Raw genomic sequence first — 19,769 nt, forward strand, 5'->3', positions numbered from 1 at the left:
GTCGTTGGTTATTAGAAGGCCTAGGACATTTCTCTCTTTGCCAGCCCCAACTTATTCCAGGAGACAGGGACTATTGTACTTATTATCTTTCCTGTATAGGGTCTGCAATAAGGACTATTGAACTCCTCCATTCAAAATACCACTCACACCTTTGGGAAAAAGGTAATATAATAGACTTTTGGCTTGACGCCAGGGGATCCTATTCATATGATGGAAAATGGGGACAAAAGGCCTTGGTATATAAAACATTATTCCTACCTTGGCCTAAAAACTCACTGCCACCTACCTTAAAGCTATTATGCTTAATTGCTATTTTTAGATAATTTATTCTATTAGGAGAATTCCAAGCTCAAAAATATGCTAACTGGTGCCTTGTTAGCCACACAAAATTGTACCCAAAAACTTTCTAGACCAACTCACTATAAAATTAAATTTTCTTTAGGTGTCCATGCCACCCCTGAGTCATGCCTGAAGCAGCCCTGTAAAACATCGCCCCTGCCCCGATAATCCCCAGTAAAAACTTATATTTTCTTTATCTTTTCTTATAACTTTATATTTTATAGATAAAAAGACAGGAATGTCAGGCCTCTGAGCTGAAGCTCAGCCATTGTAACCCCTGTGACTTGCACATATGCATCCAGATGGTCTGCAGGAGCCAAGAAATCTGGGGCAGCTGAAAAACCACAAAAGTAAAACAGCCAGTTCCTGTCTTTTTTTTTTTTTTTTGAGACGGGGTCTCGCTCTGTCACCCAGGCTGGAGTGCAGTGGCGCAATCTTGGCTCACTGCAAGCTCCGCCTCCCAGGTTCACGCCATTCTCCTGCCTCAGCCTCTCCGAGTAGCTGGGACTACAGGCGCCCGCCACCACGCCCGGCTAATTTTTTCTATTTTTAGTAGAGATGGGGTTTCACCGTGATCTCGATCTTCTGACCTCGTGATCCGCCCCCCTCAGCCTCCCAAAGTGCTGGGATTACAAGCGTGAGCCACCGCGCCTGGCCTGCCAGTTCCTGTCTTAACTGATTAACCAACATTACACCATTCCACCATTGTGACTTGTCCTTGCCCTACCTTAACTGATCGATCGACCTTGTGACATTCTTCTTCTGGACAATGAGTCTTATGATCTCCCTACCATGTACCTTGTGACCCCCTCCTCTGCTAACAATAGATAACCACCTTTTACTGTAATTTTCCATCACCTACCCAACTCCTATAGGGCAACCCCTTCCGCATCTCCCTTCGCTGACTCTCTTTTCAGACTCAGCCCACTTGCACCCAAGTGAATAAACAGCCTTGTTGCTCACACAAAGCCTGTTGGTGGCCTCTTCATACAGACATGCGTGACATCTGCTCACCCACCTCTAATACTGCAGATTGAACAGTTCCCTTTGGAAAGCCCTTCTTGATGTTGAGCTAAAATGTCTTCCTGTCATGTCCATTCATTAGTAGAATCAACATTTTATCCAAACGAGGCTGATTAAACCAGAAGTTTATGCAAAGGTATATGCATCAAAGAGTGATTTCCTGAGTGGAAGAATTAAATACCAGCTAAGAGTGATTACATAAAGCATGGACCTTTTATCTCTACAGAAAAAACACTGCCTGACAATATTTCAAGTTAGAATTTTGCTTTTCTTTTTCTCAAGTCAGAGTCTCATTCTGTCACACAGACTGGAGTGCAGTGGTGCGATCATGCTGGCTAATTTTTAAATTTTTTGTAGAGACAAGGTCTTGCTATGTTGCCCAGGTCGGTCTGGAGCTCCTAGGCTCAAGGAATCCTCCTGCCTTGGCCTCCCAAAGTGCTGGGATTACAGGTGTGAGGCACCTTGCCCAGCCCAAATTAGGATTTTTCTGGAGTGTATATTAGAACTTTCCTGAAAGGCAGCAAATGTATCAAAAGTTCACACCCTTTAACTCAATAATTACACATCTAGGAATCTTATTCTCTGAAAATAGTATAGCATGGAAAATCTTTTTTGCACAAATTTTTGTTTTTTTAACCACAATGTTTCTTTTAAAATGTTATCAAAAGAATAAAAACAACCAAAAATGTTCCTCAGAAGCAATATGTAAATTCTGAATACCAGATAAACTACTAGACAAGCATCTAAAATGAAGTTTACAGATTTTCTTAAAACATGAAGAAATACTTGTGTATTCAATGGATATTCCAAGGCTCAGCTTCTATAAAAAAAAATCTAACTCTGAGTAAGGGGATCCATAACAGAAGCCTAGCCCACTGCTCCTCAACACATAACCCCCACAATCTTCTGGGCCTGTTTTTTGTTTGTCTGTTTTTTTTATGAGACAGAGGTTCACTCTGTTGCCCAGGTTGGAGTGCAGTGGCACGATCTCAGCTAACTGCAACTTCCACCTCCCTGGTTCAAGCAATTCTCCTGCTTCAACCTCCCCAGTAGCTGGGATTACAGGTGCGTGCCACCATGTCCTGCTAATTTTTGTTATTTTTAGTAAAGATGGGTTTTCGCCCTGTTGGCCAGGCTGGTCTCGAACTTCTGACCTCAAGCGATCTGCCCACCTCAGCTTCCCAAAGTGCTGGATTTACAGGCGTGAGCTACTGCAACTGGCCCTTTTTTGTTTTGTTTTGTGGGTTTTTTTTTTTTTTTTTTTTTTGAGACAGAGTCTCACTCTGTCACCCAGGCTGGAGTCCAGTGGCATGATATCGGCTCACTGCAAGCTCCACCTCAGGTTCACGCCAATCTCCGGGCTCAGGCTTCCGAGTAGCTGGGACTACAGGCGCCCGCCACCACACCCAGCTAATTTTGTTATTATATTTTTAGTACAGACGGGGTATCACCATGTGGCCAGGATGGTCTCGATCTCCTGACCTCATGATCTGCCCACGTTGGCCTCCCAAAGTGCTAGGATTACAGGCATGAGCCACCGCGCCCAGCTGTTTGTTTTTTTGAGACGGAGTTTCACTCTTGTTGCCTATGCTGGAGTGCAATGGTGCGATCTCGGCCCACCACAATCTCTACCTCCTGGGTTCAAGCGATTCTCCTGCCTCAGCCTCCCAAGTAGCTGGGATTACAGGCATGCGCCACCACGCCTGGCTACTTTTGTATTTTAGTAGAGATGGGGTTTCTCCATGTTGGTCAGGCTGGTCTCGAACTCCTGAACTCAAGTGATCCACCTGCCTTGGCCTCCCAAAGTGCTGGGATTACAGGTGTGAGCCACCACACTCAGCCCAGATCTATGATGTGCAAATATTTTCTTCCATTCTGTAAGCTGCGTTTTCACTCTCCTTCCTTTGATGTACAGGAGTTTTAAAGTTTGATGTATTCCCGGGCGGGCGCAGTGGCTCACGCTCCTAGCACTTTGGGAGGCTGAGGCAGGCGGATTGCCTGAGCTCAGGAGGTTGGGACCAGCCTGGGCAACATGGTGAAACACCGTCTCTACTAAAATACAAAAAATTAGCCAGGCGTGGTGGCGGGTGCCTGTAGTCCCAGCTACTCAGGAGGCTGAGGCAGGAGAATCACTTGAACCCAGGAGGCGGAGGTTGCAGTGAGCTGAGATCATGCCACTGCACTCCAACCTGGGTGACAGAGCAAGACTCCCATCTCCAAAAAAAAAAAAAAAAAAAAAATTTGATGTAGTCCCATTTGTCTAGTGTTGCTTTTGTTACCTATATTTTTGGTGTCATATCCAAGAAATCATTGCAAAATCCAATGTTCAGAAGCTATGTTTTCTCTTTTTTTCCTTTTTTTTTTTGAGACAGGGTCTCGCTGTTGCCCAAGCTGGAGTGCAATGGCACAATCTTGGCTGACTACAACATCTGCCTCCCGGGTTCAAGTGATTCTCCCACCTTAGCTTCCTAAGTAGTTGCGATTATAGTCGTGAGACATCACACCAGTTAATTTTTTTGTATTTTTAGTAGAGACAGGGTTTCGCCATGTTGGCCAGGCTGGTCTCAAACTCCTGGCCTCAAGTGATCCACCTGCCTCGGCCCCACAAAGTGCTGGGATTACAGGCATGAGCCACCACGCCTGGCCTGAAGTTATATTTTCTCCTAGGAGTTTTAGATCTTATAGTTAGGCCTTTAATCCATTTTGAGTTTTGTGTTTTTTTTTTGTTTTTTTTTTTTTTTTTGAGACGGAGTCTTACTCTGTCACCCAGGCTGGAGTGCAGTGGCGCAATCTTGGTTCACTGCAACCTCCACCTCCTGGGTTCAAGCAATTCTCCTGCCTCAGCCTCCCAAGTAGCTGAGATTACAGGTGCCTGCCACCATGCCTGGTTAATTTTTGTATTTTTAATACAGACAGGGTTTCACCATGTTGGCCAGGCTGATCACGAACTCCTGACCTCAGGGGATGCACCCACCTTGGCCTCCCAAAGTGCTGGGATTACAGGCATGAGCCACCGCGCTTGACCATTTTAATTTTTGTACGTGGTATAAGGTAAGGTTCCAACTTCATCTTTTGCATGTGGATATTCGGTTTTCCCAACACAGACTATCCTTTCCCTCGTGTATAGTCTTGGCAGTCTTGATGAAGATCACTTGGCCATATACACAATGGTTTATTTCTAGGCTCTCTATTCTGTACTATTGGGTCTATCTATGTGTGTATGCCAGTACCATACTATCTTTTTTTTTTTTTTTTTGAGATGGAGGCTTGCTCTGTTGCCCAGGCTGGGGTGCAGTGGCACGATCTCAGCTCACTGCAACCTCCACCTCCTGGGTTCAAGCGATCCTCCTGCCTCAGCCTCCCAAGTAGCTGGGACTACAGGTGCGTGCCACCACACCCGGCTATTTTTTTTTGTATTTTTAGTAGAGGTGGGGTTTCACCGTGTTAGCGAGGATGGTCTCGATCTCCTGACCTGGTGATCTGCTAAGTCTGTCCCACAGACTCTGGCTGAGCAATGGATGAAAGAAGTACGCTGACACAGGTATTCTGCCTGACAGCGCAGCTAGGGTACCGCATGGCTCAGCACCACTGACAAGAGTGCAGCAGCCACCGAGAGAGTGCAGTCCCAATAGGCTGGCCCTGCTCACATTTATTTAGTACATATTTAATGACAAAGGGTTGGAGCAAACACAATTTGTGGGTAATAAACATTGTTGACCCCCCAGGTAGAGAGCAGTCCTGTGCTCGAATGATCAAAGGTTGGTTTCTGGAGACAGGAGTAAACATATTTATCTAGATAAGTTTCTTTACATTCCCTTGTTATCTGCCCTTTGCTCTCAGGCTCCGGGTAAGAAAATTTGACTGCCTTCAGCCATAATTCCCTTCCGAAGCTTTTGGAAAACCTCCCTCAAGAAGGTTTGCGTCTTTCCCTATAACTTTTTCTTACAACTTTTCCCACCCCCGTGACCGAACTCCTACAGTGATCCACCCGCCTCAGCCTCCCAAAGTGCTAGGATTACAGGCATGAGCCACCACACCCGGCCCTTTTTTTTTTTTTTCGGAGTCAGTCTTACTCTTTGGCACAGGCTGGAGTCCAGTGGCATGATCATGGCTTACTGCAGCCTCAACCTCCTGGGCTCAAGAGATCCTCCCACCTCAGCCTCCTAAGTAGCTGGGGCTACAGGCCTACACCACCCCAGCTGCCTAATTTTTTTTTTTTTTTTTGAGACAGAGTCTCACTTTGTTGCCCAAGGAGTGCAGTGGCGCGATCTTGGCTCATTGCAAGCTCTGTCTCCCAAGTTCACACCATTCTCCTGCCTCAGCCTCCCCAAGTGCTGGGATTACAGGTGTGAGCCACCACGCCCGGCCTTCAGCTGGCTAATTTTTAAAATTTTTTGTAGAGATGGAGCCTCACTATGTTGTCCAGAATGGTCTTGAGCTCCTGGGCTCAAGCGATCCTTCCACCTCGGCCTCCCAAAGCGTTGGGATTACAGGTGTGAGCCACTGTGCTGGCCTTATATATACACTCTGATGCTAATCTTTTGTTAAATATATGGCAGATATCTTTTCCAACTATTCTGCTTGCCTTTGAATGTTATTTATGGAGTCTGGGGTGGTTGTCATAAAGTGTAAACTATTGGTTTAGTAAAATGTATCAATCTTTTTCTTTGTTGTCTATGTTTTTAATATTATTAAGAAGCCTTGTTTTTTCTAAGATCATAAAGATATGCTCAGATATTTTCTTCCCAAGTTTTAGCTTTGCATGTTTAATCCATTCGAATTTTTGTTTTTGTGTTGAGTGTCAGGAATATTACACATGAAAACTGGCCCAATATCATTTATTATTAAAGTCCATCTTTTCCCTACTAGTATTTAATGCCTCCTTTAATACACATCACGTTCTCACAAATGCCGTGGTCTATTTCTGAAATCTATTTTGTTCCACAGTTCTCTTTATCAATTACTATACTCATATCATACAATCTAATAACCATAGTGTTGAATCGTTCTTTAATATCTGATAGGGTGTATCATCTTTTTTCAAAGCTAATAAATGTTGGCAATTATTATTATTACTATTTGTACACCTTTAGACTTCCTTATGATTTTAAAATCACCTTGTCAAGTTATTTGAAAAATCTCATTAGGGTATTGATTAGAATTTCATTAAATTTATAGACTCCTATGGAAAGAACTGATATATTTAAAATGCTGAGTCTTCTGATCTATGAACATGGTATATATTTATGCATTTATTCAAATTTCCTTTTATATCCCTCAATAAACCATTAGCATTTTCTCTACAAAATTCTTGAACATTTTAACTAGCATGTCTCTAGGTATTTATAGTTTTTGTTACTGTTGCAAATATCTTTATATTCTATTACCTTTTCTTTTTTTTCTTTTTTTATTAATTTTTTTTTGCACACAAAACAATAAACATTTTCTAAAAATACATACAAACAAAAGGATGCATATCAAACATATTAGGAAGGTTGTACATGGGAAGATGGGGAATAGAAATGGGGTGTGGGAATTAAAGAAAATAAATGAGAGAGGGACTTTGTATGGATCAACGATAATAACTCAATCCTCTATTTGACAAAGAAGGAGAAGGAAGAGGAAGAAAAAGCAAGTGGGATAAAGGATCAGAAAGGGAGGAAAATAGAAAAAATTAGAGTATGATTCCAGGGTAGACCTGTTTTGTTGTCACTGGGTTGGTTGGTTGGTTTGTCTGTTGTATTTTTCATATGTTTCGCCATGTTGGCCAGGCTGGTCTCGAACTCCTAGCCTCAAGCGATCAACCCGCCTCAGCCTCCCAGAGTGCTGGGACTACAGGCGTGAGCCACCACATCCAGCCCCTACATTGCGTCTGGCCTCCGTGGTAGACCTCCCAGACGGGGCGGCCGGACAGAGGCGCTCCCCACATCCCAGACAGGGCGGCTGGGCAGAGACGCTCCTCACTTCCTAGACGGGGTGGCGGCAGGGCAGAGGCTCTCCTCACTTCCCAGTCGGGGCGGCCGGGCAGAGGCTCTCCTCACTTCCCAGACAGGGCGGCCGAGCAGAGACGCTCCCCACCTCCCTGACTGGGCGGCGGCCAGGCAGAGGCTGCAATCCCAGCACCCTGGGAGGCCAAGGCAGGCGGATGGGAGGCGGAGGCTTCAGCGCGCGAGCCAAGACCATGCCACTGCACTCCAGCCCGGGCAACACCGAGCACTGAGTGAGCGAGACTCCGTCTGCAGTCCCAGCACCTCGGGAGGCCGAGGCGGGCAGACCGCTCGAGGCCAGGAGCTGGAAACCAACCTGGCCAACATGGCGAAACCACGCTCCTGCCAAAGGACAAAAACCAGGGAGGGGTGGTGGCGCGCGCCCGCAATCCCAGGCAGCCCGCAGGCCGAGGCAGGAGAATCCCGTGAGCCGGAGGCAGGGAGTCTGCAGCGAGCCGACTATACTCCAGCATGGGCAACAGAGGGAAGAAAAGAAAGAACGAAAGAAGAAAGAAAGAGAAGAAAGAGAAGAGAAGAGAGAGAGAGAAAGAAAAGGAAAAGAAAGAAAGAAAGGAAAGAAAGAGGAAGGAAGGAAGGAAGGAAGCTACCTTTTCTAATTGGTTAATTAGAATGCTCCTCTTGCAGTCAGCAATTTTGCTACACTTTCCTATTAGTTCCAATAGTTTTCCACTTGATTCTGTTGGGTTTCCTCATATCCTTGGCAACCTTTGCCTGTTGTCTGTTGCCATTGCCAAACTTTAATTTTTGCCAGTCTTCTAGTAGAAATGTTATTTCACTATGGTTTTGCTTTTCCTTTATTATTAGCGAAGCTGAATATATTTTCATATTTATTGATTCTTCTATAGTTTCCTCTTCCATGAATGAATTGGTTGTTCATCTTTTACCCATTTTTTAAAAATGTTTTAATTTTTTTTGTAGAGATGGGATTTCACCATGTTGCCTAGGCTGGTCTCGAACTCCTGGGCTCAAGCAATTCAACTGCCTCGGTCTCCCAAAGTGCTGGGATTACAGGCATCAGCCACCACGCCCAGCCAATCTTTTTCTTTATGGTTTATAGTGTGTCTTTAAAAATTCTTTCTGGCTGGGCTTGGTGGCTCACACTTGTAACCCCCACACTTTGGGAGGACAAGGCAGGTGGATCACTTCAGGTCAGGAGTTCGAAACCAACCTGGCCAACATAGTGAAACTCTGTCTCTACTAAAAATACAAAAATTAGCTGGGTGTGGGGACTTGTGCCTGTAATCCCAGCAACTTGGGAGGCTGAGGCAGAATTGCTTGAACCCGGGAGGTAGAGGTTGCAGGGAGCTGAGATCGCGCCACTGCACTCCAGGCAGGCTGACAGAGTAAGACTCCATCTCAAAGAAAAAATGGCAAAGAATATCAACACAGTTCTCAGAAGAGAAAACACAAATGGCTACGCTGAGCACAGTGGCTCACACCTGTAATCCCAGCATTTTGGAAGGTGAGGTGAAAGGATTGCTTGAGCCCAGGAGTTCAAGACCAACCTCAGCAATCTAGTAAACCATTTCTATTTAAAAAATAATGAAAATAGGGCCAGGTGTGATAGCTCATGCCTATAATCCCAGCACTTTGGGAGGCCAAGGCAGGTGGATCACCAGAGATCAGGAGTTCAAGACCAGCCTAGGCAACATGGTGAAACCCTGTCTCTACTAAAAATACAAAAATGAGCCGGGCGTGATAGCGCACACCTATAGTTCCAGCTACTCAGGTGGCTAAGGCAGGAGAATCTTTTGAATCTGGGAGGTGGAGGTTGCAGTGTGCCGAGATCGTGCCACCGCACTCCAGCCTGGGCGAGGAGCAAGACTCCGTCTCAATCAATCAATAAAATACAAATGGCTCTGAAACATATAAGAAGTTTCTAACCTCTCTCATAAGAGAAACACAAATGAAGATAACAGATGTCACTGGCAAAGCTTGATGACACAGTAAGTTGGCAAATGTGTGAATAGGCATCCTTATACATTGCCTGTGAAACAAACTGATGCAACTTCTATCACCAATTTGGCAACATCTATCGAAATTACAACTGAGCACAGCCTTCAACATCTAGTTCTATTAAGCATATTCTGAGAGTGAAAAAAAAAGAGAAATTCTAGTTCTAGAAATTTAATTCAACAACATGTGCAGTCCTAGCACACATGCAGAATGGAATACTGATATTGATATTGATTGCAGTGTTATTCATACTGTCAAAAATGGAAACAACTTAAATGTCCACTAAGAGAAATCTTGTTAAATAAATTCTGGTCCACCTACACAATAGACACTGTAATGAACAGACTCTAAGATGGCCCCAATTATCTCTGCTTCCTAGAACTCATGCTAGTAATCCCCTCCCATTAGGTGTGGGTTGGACATGTAACTTCTTCTAACACAGAATGTGGCAAAGGTGACAGGATGTCACTTTCATGATTACATTACACAAGATCATGACATATTATTATTTTTTAAGACAAGGTCTGGCTCTATTGCCAAGGCTGGAGTGCAGTGGTGCGATCTTGGCTCACTGTAACCTCCCCTTCCCAGGTTCAAGCCATCCTCTCACCTCAGCCTCCTGAGTAGCTGGGACTACCATGACTGGCTAATTTTTGTATATTTTGTAGCAACAGTGTTTTGCCATGTTGCCCATGCTGGTCTCAAACTCATGAGCTCAAGGGATCCATCTGCCTCAGTCTCCCAAAGTGCTGGGATTATAGGCGTTAGTCACCATGCCTGGCCAAGATCATGACAGCTATCTCGATAGCCAACTTCCTTCCTTGATGTCTTTGTTGTGATGCCATGTTGTGACAACCCCATGAAGAGGGTCAATTGACAAGGAATTGAGGGTTGGCTTCCACCCAAAAGCCAACAAGAAACTGAGGCCCTCAGTCCTACAACCCACAGAGAATTGAATTCTGCCAACAACCATGTGAACATGGAAGCAGATCTTTTCTCAGTCAAACCTTCGGATGAGACCACAACTCTGGGTGGCACCTTGATTGCAGCCTTGTGAGAGATCCTGAAGCAGAGGACCCAGATAAGCTGTGCCTAGACTCCTGACTTACAGAAACTGTGAGACAGTAAATGTGTTTTTTTCAGCCACTATGTTGTTACACAGCAATAGATAACTAATACAGATAATATGCCGCTCTTAAAAGAATGATGCAGTTCTATATGTACTGATAACAGAATAAACTCCAAAATATTACTAAGCATGCACACACACACACACACACACAAGTGAGGTCAGCGGGCACAGTGGCTCACACCTGTAATCCCAGCACTTTGGGAGGCCGAGGTTGGGGGACTGCTTGAGCCAGGAGCTCAAGACCAGCCTGGGCAAAATGGTGAAACCCCATCTCTACGAAAATTACAAAAATTATCTGGTCCTGTAATCCCAGCTACTTGGGAGGCTGAGGTGGAGGCTGCAGTGAACCGAGACAACTGCACTCCAGCCTGGGCAACAAAGCAGGACCCTGTCAAAAAATAAAGAATAAAAAATGTGAGGTCAAAAGTGTGTATAATGTTTTCATTTATGTACATAAAAATACTTGTCTATGCATAGAATATCTCTGGCATCTCTGGAATGATACATTAAAAAATTGGTAACAATGGTTGCCTCTTGGTAGGGGAACTGTGTAGCTGGGGACCTTACGAATTTTGCTCCATCTACATGAAAGTATAACTCAGAAAATCTGAAACCCATTTGTTCCCATTTGACTTAAAATCAAATTCCCACATGATTTGGGCGCTGCCTACTTCTTCAACTTCAATTTATACCACTCTTCTTTGCTCTTAGGACCCTCTAGCCACTAGAATATAAATTCCTTGTGGGCAGGAATATGGCTTTCTCGTCCACTTTTTGATCTCCAGCACTGAGCACAATGCATAACACTCAATAGAAATTCATTAAATATTTTTGTGAAGTGATAATGGATTTCATTTGCAGTTTCAGTAGGGATTAAGAGATGTAATGTCTAGCACCGTACTTGGCACATAACAGTGTGATACACAGAAGGAAAACTATTTAAATGTGAGTAGACCCTCAGTATGTTCTGCTCCAGAAACCAATAGGAGAAAGTCAAGAGAAGGAAAAATATTAATTCATCATTAAAAATGCCCTAACAAATAGCTGCACATATGGGAGGGGCTGCTTTGAGAGGTGAACACTCCCATCCTGCTTTAATCAGCTATCTTTGTCAGAAAATCACTTAAAAAATTAATAAATCTGGTCGGGTGCGGTGACTCATGCCTGTAATCCCAGCACTTTGGGAGGCTGAGGCAGGTGGATTGCCTGAGCTCAGGAGTTCAAGACCAGCTTGGGCAACACGGTGAAACCCCGTCTTTACTAAAATATAAAAAATTAGCTGGGCGTGGCAGCATGCTACTCGGGAGGCTGAGGCAGGAAACGCTTGAACCCGGGAGGCGGAGGTTGCAGTGAGCCGAGATTGCCTGGGCGACAGAGCGAGACTCCATCTTCAAACAATAATAATAATAATAATAATAATAATAATAATAAATATGTGGAATGTTCTTCTGAAAGCCTTTCTAGGACTCTGAAATTTTTATAGACAAACAGTCTCTTTTCAGAGCATTGTACAGAGGTATACTGAGTCTTGTCCCTTTCATAGTCACTTTATCAGTACAAATATTTTTGTTGTTTTTCTTTTTAAAGACAGAGTCTAGCTCTGTTACCCAGGATGGAGTGCAGTGGTGCAATCTCAGTTCACTCCAACCTCTGCCTTCCAGGTTCAAGCAGTTCTCCTGCCTCAGCCTCCTGAATAGCTGGGATTACAGGCACCCACTACCCCGCCTGGCTAATTTTTGTGTTTTTAGTAGAGATGGAGTTTCACCATGTTGGCCAGGCTGGTCTTAAACTCCTGACCTCAAGTGATTCACCTGCCTCAGCCTCCCAAAGTACTGGGATTACAGGCGTGAGCCGCCACATGCAACACATATTGTTTTTGTTTCTGACTCCATAGTTTGAAAAAAAAATTAGTACCTTTATTGACCTTTGTATAAAATGGAGATGATGAATATGGGACTTCATTGTGAGAAATGAATGGCCATACTGCTTCAAGCTTTTAAGGTTTATATGATCATTCCAATCTTAACTGCCATTAGCACAGTAGCCAATTTCTTTGGAGAACAAACAAAGGGATAGATGGATTTTTTAAAAAACCAGTATCATGCTATAAGTGTAATTTCATCAAACTCTTGAAGAGAAATATATCTAAAAACAAACGCTCAAACTCTTTTTAACAGATGACGCACGATGCAATTAAAATCAAAATATGTGCATAAAATTGACATTTTAATAAAAAATAAATACATATTTTTCAAAGGTCATTATTTTATTGGCATGTTTTCTTTCCTATTAACTGCAAACAGAAGCCACATGGGCTATACCTAGGGGGCAATTCTGATACTGAGTGCTTCCTTCACAAAGTTTCAGGGTGGAAGTCATTAACAAGAAACACTATACCAGAGTTGGGCTAGAAAGACAGCACATCTTCCTAGTAGTTCCCGCCCAGTTCTGGCTCTATGCCTCCACCTGGGGAAAGATACAGTGACCAAGAACACGAAGTCCCACCACCTATTCTTTTATCTTCTTAAATTGTGGCACACTGCATATACATTAAGTAGTAAGAAATGAGTTATGTATCTTATTTGTTTACGTTTTGATAATATTATCTTGTTCTTAAACTTTGCTTAATTCCAGATTTCAAAATATTTTGAAACAGCATTTCTTTCTTTTTTTAAGATAGGGTCTTGCTCTGTCACCCAGGCTGGAGTGCATTGGCAGGATCATGGCTCACTGCAGCCTCAACTGCCTGGGCTCAAGTGATTCTCCCACTTCAGCTTCCTGAGTAGCTGAGACAACAGGCGCAGGCCACCACGCCTGGCTAATTTTTATTTTTGTAGAGACAGGTCTCACTATGTTGCCCAGGCTGGTCTTGAACTCCTGGACTCCAGTGATCCTCCTGCCTTGGTGTCCCAAAGTGCTATGAGCCACCACACGCCACCAGCACTTCATTTATTGACTGCTGAAATTTAGGAATTTGTTGTTGAAAACCACCCATATCTCTGTAAAGTTTTAAAACATGATTACAAAGTATAGTGCTTGGAAAAGAATAAAAGAATCCTGGGCTCTAGACAAGAAGTCTAGATTCTAGTCTATGTTGGCACCATCAAGGTATTCTTCAGAGTCTGGAGCAATTTCCCTCCCGGTAATATAAGACATTGAATTTCTTTTTTTTTTTTTTTTTGAGACAGGGTCTTGCTTACTTCCCCAGGCTGGAATACAGTAGTGTGATCACAGCTCACTTAGCCTCGACTTCCAGGACTCAAGTGATCCTCCCACCTCAGTCTCTTGAGTAGCTGGGACTACAGCGCTTGTCACCATGCTTGGCTAATTTTTTGATTTTTTGTAGACAAAGGGTCTCACTATGTTGCCCAGGCTGGTCTTGAACTTCTGGGCTCAAGTGATCCACCTGCCTCAGGCTCCCAAAGTGCTGGGATTACAAGTGTGGGTCACTGTGCTCAGCTGAACTGTTTTAAGACTATATTTGGACTTTGAAGTCAAATGAAAATGTATATGAAGCCATGTGAATATATGAAAGAGATCAAAGCTATTTACTATAGACAGAGCCCAGGGCCTCTGAGGCAACACTGAAGAACCTCCAGTGCTCTACAGAACATTCTGGAAATCCCTACACTAGATGAGCTCTTCCCATTCTGACATCACATCACTTTCACAATAACAACCAACAAAGTAAATTTGGTCACGTTGAAATGCATCCAAATTCATCTTCTACTTTTTTTTTTTTTTTTTTGGCTTGGACAACAGCAAAGACGTGAGGAACTACACTGGTCCTTTGTGTTAATGCTTGTACTAGTAAAACATTTAGGTTTTAATCATGGCTTGTTTGGTGTGCTTCATTCATTCATTCAACTGTGCTAAAAACTGGGGCTATGAAGACAAGTGTGGTCTTCTGTGCTCAAACTGCTAGTCTCCTGGGGAAAAGAAGTAAACAAGCATAATACAGTATTACAGCAGTTAATGGTATCAGCTCAATTCTGGGGGAGGAGGGAAGAAGGTAGAGGGACAGGAAAAGATTCACATAAATAGCAATGCTATTGACCGAGCACTTAAAATGCATCAGGCAGTGTTCTAAATCTTTTATGTAATCATTTTAGAGATGAGAACATTCAGATAAAAGATGGTTAAATAACCTGCCTACAGATTAAAAAAAAAATGATGGAGGCAATATTTACAACCAGGCCATACGACTTTAAGGCCCCTACTCTTAATCACTACACCATTCTGCCTTTATATTCATAGACATGGCAGCAGTTAAGCTGAATCTTGAAGAGGTTCATATAATCAGATGACAGGGTAGAAAAGTCAGCAGAGAGGAGAGGAAGCAGCATAAATGAAAGGGAACAGAGGTACAAGACAGCATGGCACACGGGGAGTTTGAAGTTGTTAGGTCAGTTGGAACACAGGGTGGAAGAGAGACTGTGGGGAGGAAAACAGGTTAGAGGGGCTACGCTTCCCTCCCCCTTTGGCAAGATCCTCATCTTTGTCTCTGCAATAACAGACCCAAAATAAGTCTTAGAAAATGGAGTAGATGGAAGAGATGAAATAGCTGGATTCCATCTCAGAATGCCAATGACCTTGGAGTCTCTCTGATCTTAGGGGATAATGGGTAAATAAAACGTACGAATTCTGCCTGAGGGCTGAAAAATAAAGTAAAATGTGTGAAAGTTCCTACTGTTGGCTAGATAAATGTTGGCTGAATCTGAATGTGCGGCAGATATTACGCAAATTGGGGCCCTGGATAAAAAGCGTATATGAAGTACTCTTTAGGAAGGAAAAGGATAAGAACCAGACTGCAAAAACCACTTCAGTTCCTGCAAATGATGAAAGGTTTAAGTGGCCGCCTTATAAAAACTGCAGTGCTTGCTGTTAGAATAAATGAGCTGCACGAGATATCCTTAAATCAATGTAAAGTAGCTGTGGTTTGTAGTTTCTGCTGCCTGGCCAAACCAGTACCTTAACTACTCCTCTTGGCTTTGTGAGTATTGTCACTGTATAATTTCAAAGAAAAAAAATCTGGAACAAGGTGTACAGAATGGGGACAGTACACCATCTGCCTGTGTACATGCCAAGAGGAAAATGTAGGAGCTGGTAACGATCCAGAAGTTTTTTTGTGTACACAAAATGGCATTTCATTTATATTTCCTTAGCACAGGATTCTAATTATGCTTTATATCCTCACAATGGTTAGCATAGGCTACAAATAATTATGTGGTTAATCAGACTCCCTGTTTGGCTTGAGCAAGCACAGCAGTCTGAATGATCTCAGATAATTTTAATAGGGAAAGGTGAGATTTTTTTTCAGATGTGTTTCAGTGCTTATGGAGGGCCAGTGGCTTCTCACCATGGTGACAATCCGGTTGCTAGGCTGGGCAAGACCAAGTGTGGAAGAATGGTGCTCTAAACAGTTCCACTGAAACAAATGGCTGATGCCACTGGCAACTTCCTTCAAGTTCTGGTTAATTTCCCATGAAATAATTGCTTGGCACACATCTAAGCAGTTCCTTTATTCATTGTTTCTTTGTCTTGCCAATAGGAGGGTCAATCAATATTGAAACATACAGTTTGAACCAAGCATATGTGATGCCTACTGCACAATACACTGAGGTTAGTAACAAAGGGATGAAGGGGTACTTCACCTTCCAGGAGGTGAAAGGGAATACAAATTCACAGCAGACTTCCAGAGGCCCCAGGCCAAGCAGGTAGAAAGTTTCCATCCAATTAAAAAGAGGTTTTTCTTTTCTGAAGGAAAAAAGGAGAGAAAAGTCTGATTTTAGATGAGTCGTCCTGGTTTAGCAAACATTTCCTAGCTAAAGCTTCCCCATCTGCACTGTCTTGCTGTCAATTATTATAGCCAAGGCCAGAGTCAAGAGTATATTAAATTTCACATTTAGGGCCAAGTGCAGAGGCTCATGCCTGTAATCCCAGCACTTTGGGAGGCCAAGGCAGTTGGATCACCTGAGATCAGGAGTTCTAGACTAACCTGGCCAACATGGAGAAACCCCATCTCTACTAAAAATACAAAAATTAGCTGACCAGGGTGGCACAGGCCTGTAATCCCAGCTACTTGGGAGGCTGAGGCAGGAGAACTGCTTTAACTGGGTTGCAGTGAGTCGATATGGCACCACCACACTCCAGCCTGGGCGACAGAGTGAGACTCTATCTCAAAAAATAAATAAAAATAAAAAATAAGTTTCACATTTAGAAAAAATGGTAATTATATACATTATATTATCTCAATACAAATTTACTCCATCGTCAACCTTTGCTGTTATTTAGCTCAAGCTGCTCAGAGAGAATTAGTTCTGCATTTGAAAGAGGTAAAGGGGTTGGATGCTGTGACATTGGAATAAGAACATGGGAAACAATATAGAATTGAAGATTAAAAAAATTTTTTCTTTTTGAGATGGCGCCTTGCTCTGTCACCCAGGCTGGAGTGCAGTGGTGCAATCTCAGCTCACTGCAACCTCCACCTCCTGGGTTCAAGCGATTCTCTTGCCTCAGCCTCCCAAGTAGCTGGGATTATAGGCACCCGCCACCATGCCCAGCTAATTTTTGTATTTTCTGTAGAGACAAGGTTTCACTAGATTTTTAAAATATTTTTTATTTTGGTAAAATATATATAACATAAAATTTGCCATCTGTTTAACCATTTCTAAATATACAGTTCGATGGTATTAAGCAGATCGATAATGTGCGCCCATCGCCACTATCCATCTCCAAAATATTTTCATGACCCCAGACAGAAACTCTGGAACCATTAACAATAACTCCCCATCCCCCTGTTCCCTCAACCTCTAATCTACTTTCTGTCTCTATAAGTTTGTTTATTCTAGAATTTCCTATCAGTGGAATGATATTTGTTCTATTGTGTCTGGTTTCTTTCACTTAGCATGTTTTCAAGATTCATTCATGTAGCATGTATTGGAACTTCATTCCTTTCTTTGGCTGAATAATCCACTATATGTATATATCACACTTTATCATGTATTTGTTGATGGACATTTGGGTTGTTTCCATCTTTTAGCTGGTATGAATAATGCTACAATGAATACTGATTTACAAGTACCTGTTGAGTCCCTGTTTTCCATTCTTTTGGGTATATATCTAGGAGTGGAATTGCTGGGTCATATGGCTATAACTGCATTTTAACATAGTTAATTATGTAAGTTTTTTATGGACACAGTTATGAACGATAAGCAAGCTTTAAAAAATTACAGTTGGCCGGGCATGGTGGCTCACACCTGTAATGCCGGCAGTTTGGAAGGCGAGGCGGGCAGATCACCTGAGGTCAGGAGTTCGAGACCAGCCTGACCAACGTGGAGAAACCCATCTCTACTAAAAATACAAAATTAGCTGGGCGTGGTGGTGCATGCTTGTAATCCCAGCTACTAGGGAGGCTGAGGCAGGAGAATCGCTTGAACCTGGGAGGCGGAGGTTTCAGTCAGCTGAGATCGTGCCATTGCACTCCAGCCTGGGCAACAAGAGTGAAACTCCGTCTCAAAAAAAAAAAAAATTATAGTTAACATTACATACAGTTTAGAAGAGAAAAAGTTTCCACCTATAATTCTGTAGTAAAAATTTGTACATAGTCGGGCACGGTGGCTCATGCCTGTAATCCCAGCACTTTGGGAGGCCGAGGTGGGTAGATCACCTGAGGCTGGGAGTTGAAGACCAGCCTGACCAACATAGAGAAACCCCGTCTCTACTAAAAATACGAAATTAGCCGGGCACGGCAGCTCACGCCTGTACTCTCAGCACTTTGGGAGGCCGAGGTGGGGGGATCACCTGACGTCAGGAGCTCGAGAGCAGCCTGGCCAACATGGTGAAACCCCATCTCTACTAAAAACACAAAAAATTAGCCAGGTGTGGTGGTGGTGCATGCCTATAATCTCAGCTACTCAGGAGGCTGAGGCTGGGGAATTGCTTGAACCCAGGAGGCGGAAGTTGCAGTGAGTGGAGATCGCGCCATTGCACTTCAGCCTGGGCGACAAGAGTGAAACCCCGTCTCCAAAAAAAAAAAAAAAAAAAAAAATTAGCTGGGCATGGTGGCGCATGCCTGTAATCCCAGTAACTCGGGAGGCTGAGGCAGGAGAATAGCTTGAACCTGGTAGGTGGAGGGTGTGGTGAAACGAGATCACACCATTGCCCTCCAGCCTGGGCAACAAGAGCAAAACTCCATCTCAAAAAAACAAACAAAAAATATTTGTACATAGTGTCTTTTAGTTTTTTCCATATGTATCTGGATTTAATAGTTTTATTCATAAAGCATATTTTACATCCAGTTTTTGAGTTTTCATATAAGATTTTAATTTAAGTAGTCCTCCTCAAATACTCCCCCAAACTAAAGACACAAACTATGTTGTCTTGCCTGAGTGATGGGATTGAGTGATTTCTCCCTCTATTTACCAATTTTTTTTTTGTAATGTTGTCATATTACTGTTATAACTTAAAAATAAAATTTAAAAAGCTTATTTGACCATTTAGGTGTAAACATTTCACAAGAGTAAGTATAATTTTAAACTTTTGTTTTTGATTACCTGAATAAAGTCTTCAGTGACGAAACACTATATATGGTGAATAGTAACATGAGTAAGATTTTAATGGGAAGTTCTGTTAAAAGAATAGAAAAAAAAGACAATTTAGCTGATGACAGAAAGACATGATGCTGAAAGTAATATAAGCACAATGACACAGCTATATAGTGCTAATAATGCTTTTTAAGTTTAATTTTACATTTTTGTGACATCTAGAGATGCTGAGAATTACAGGAAATTGGAGGTTTTATTTAAGAGGATGAATGATCTCTCTCCTTCCAAGAGATTTTAGGGTTGTTTACATTAGATGTATTAATATCTTTCTCAGAAGAAGCTGTTTACCTGGTGTAGTGAAGAGCAGAGGGAAGAGGGAATAATGTCCTGTTGTGGTCAGAATCAGAAAAATTGAAGCGTCTCCTGCTTTTCCCACAGACAAAAGGCTAAAAATAAAAATAATTTCTTAAAACAACAACTGATATTACACTTGCAAATAGCTTAAATAAACTGCATCTCTTATTACATTAGAACTGGCTGAGGCATAAAAGAACGTGCTGATTTTGCCACAAGTTCAATTTAGTTAAGAATATTAATTTTTTAGTAGGAAAGTTTAAGCAATCAATAGCATGTATCAAACTGAATCAGGGGCATCATAAAAGAATCTTGCTTCTGGCCGGGCACAGTGGCTCATGCCTTTAATCCCAGCATTTTGGGAGGCCGAGGCGGGAGGATCACCTGAGGTCAGGAGTTCAAGACCAGCCT

General features: G+C 42.8%; 1 protein-coding gene across 27 annotated transcripts in view; it reads right to left on the bottom strand.

Moving 5' to 3' along the window:
* Positions 1-15,965: 15,965 nt before the first annotated feature.
* ALG8 (ALG8 alpha-1,3-glucosyltransferase) overlaps positions 15,966-19,769 on the bottom strand; it is a 39,298-nt gene continuing 35,494 nt past the window's right edge. For 20 of the 27 annotated variants that reach the window (XM_055283064.2, XM_063641420.1, XM_055283065.2 and 17 more), the window contains 3 exons: positions 19,353-19,450; positions 19,014-19,086; positions 15,966-16,215 (listed from right to left, as the gene is read on the bottom strand). In XM_055283064.2, coding sequence (XP_055139039.1) covers positions 15,984-16,215; positions 19,014-19,086; positions 19,353-19,450 — 403 coding nt within the window. In that variant the 3' untranslated portion in view covers positions 15,966-15,983. Of the gene's footprint in view, positions 16,216-17,722; positions 17,973-19,013; positions 19,087-19,352; positions 19,451-19,769 lie in introns of those variants that run through there. The other 7 variants (XM_063641435.1, XM_063641432.1, XM_063641441.1 and 4 more) reach the window with 5 other exon arrangements.

Source organism: Symphalangus syndactylus, chromosome 6 (genome assembly GCF_028878055.3).
Source record: "Symphalangus syndactylus isolate Jambi chromosome 6, NHGRI_mSymSyn1-v2.1_pri, whole genome shotgun sequence".
In the NCBI taxonomy this organism is placed as follows: domain Eukaryota; kingdom Metazoa; phylum Chordata; class Mammalia; order Primates; family Hylobatidae; genus Symphalangus; species Symphalangus syndactylus.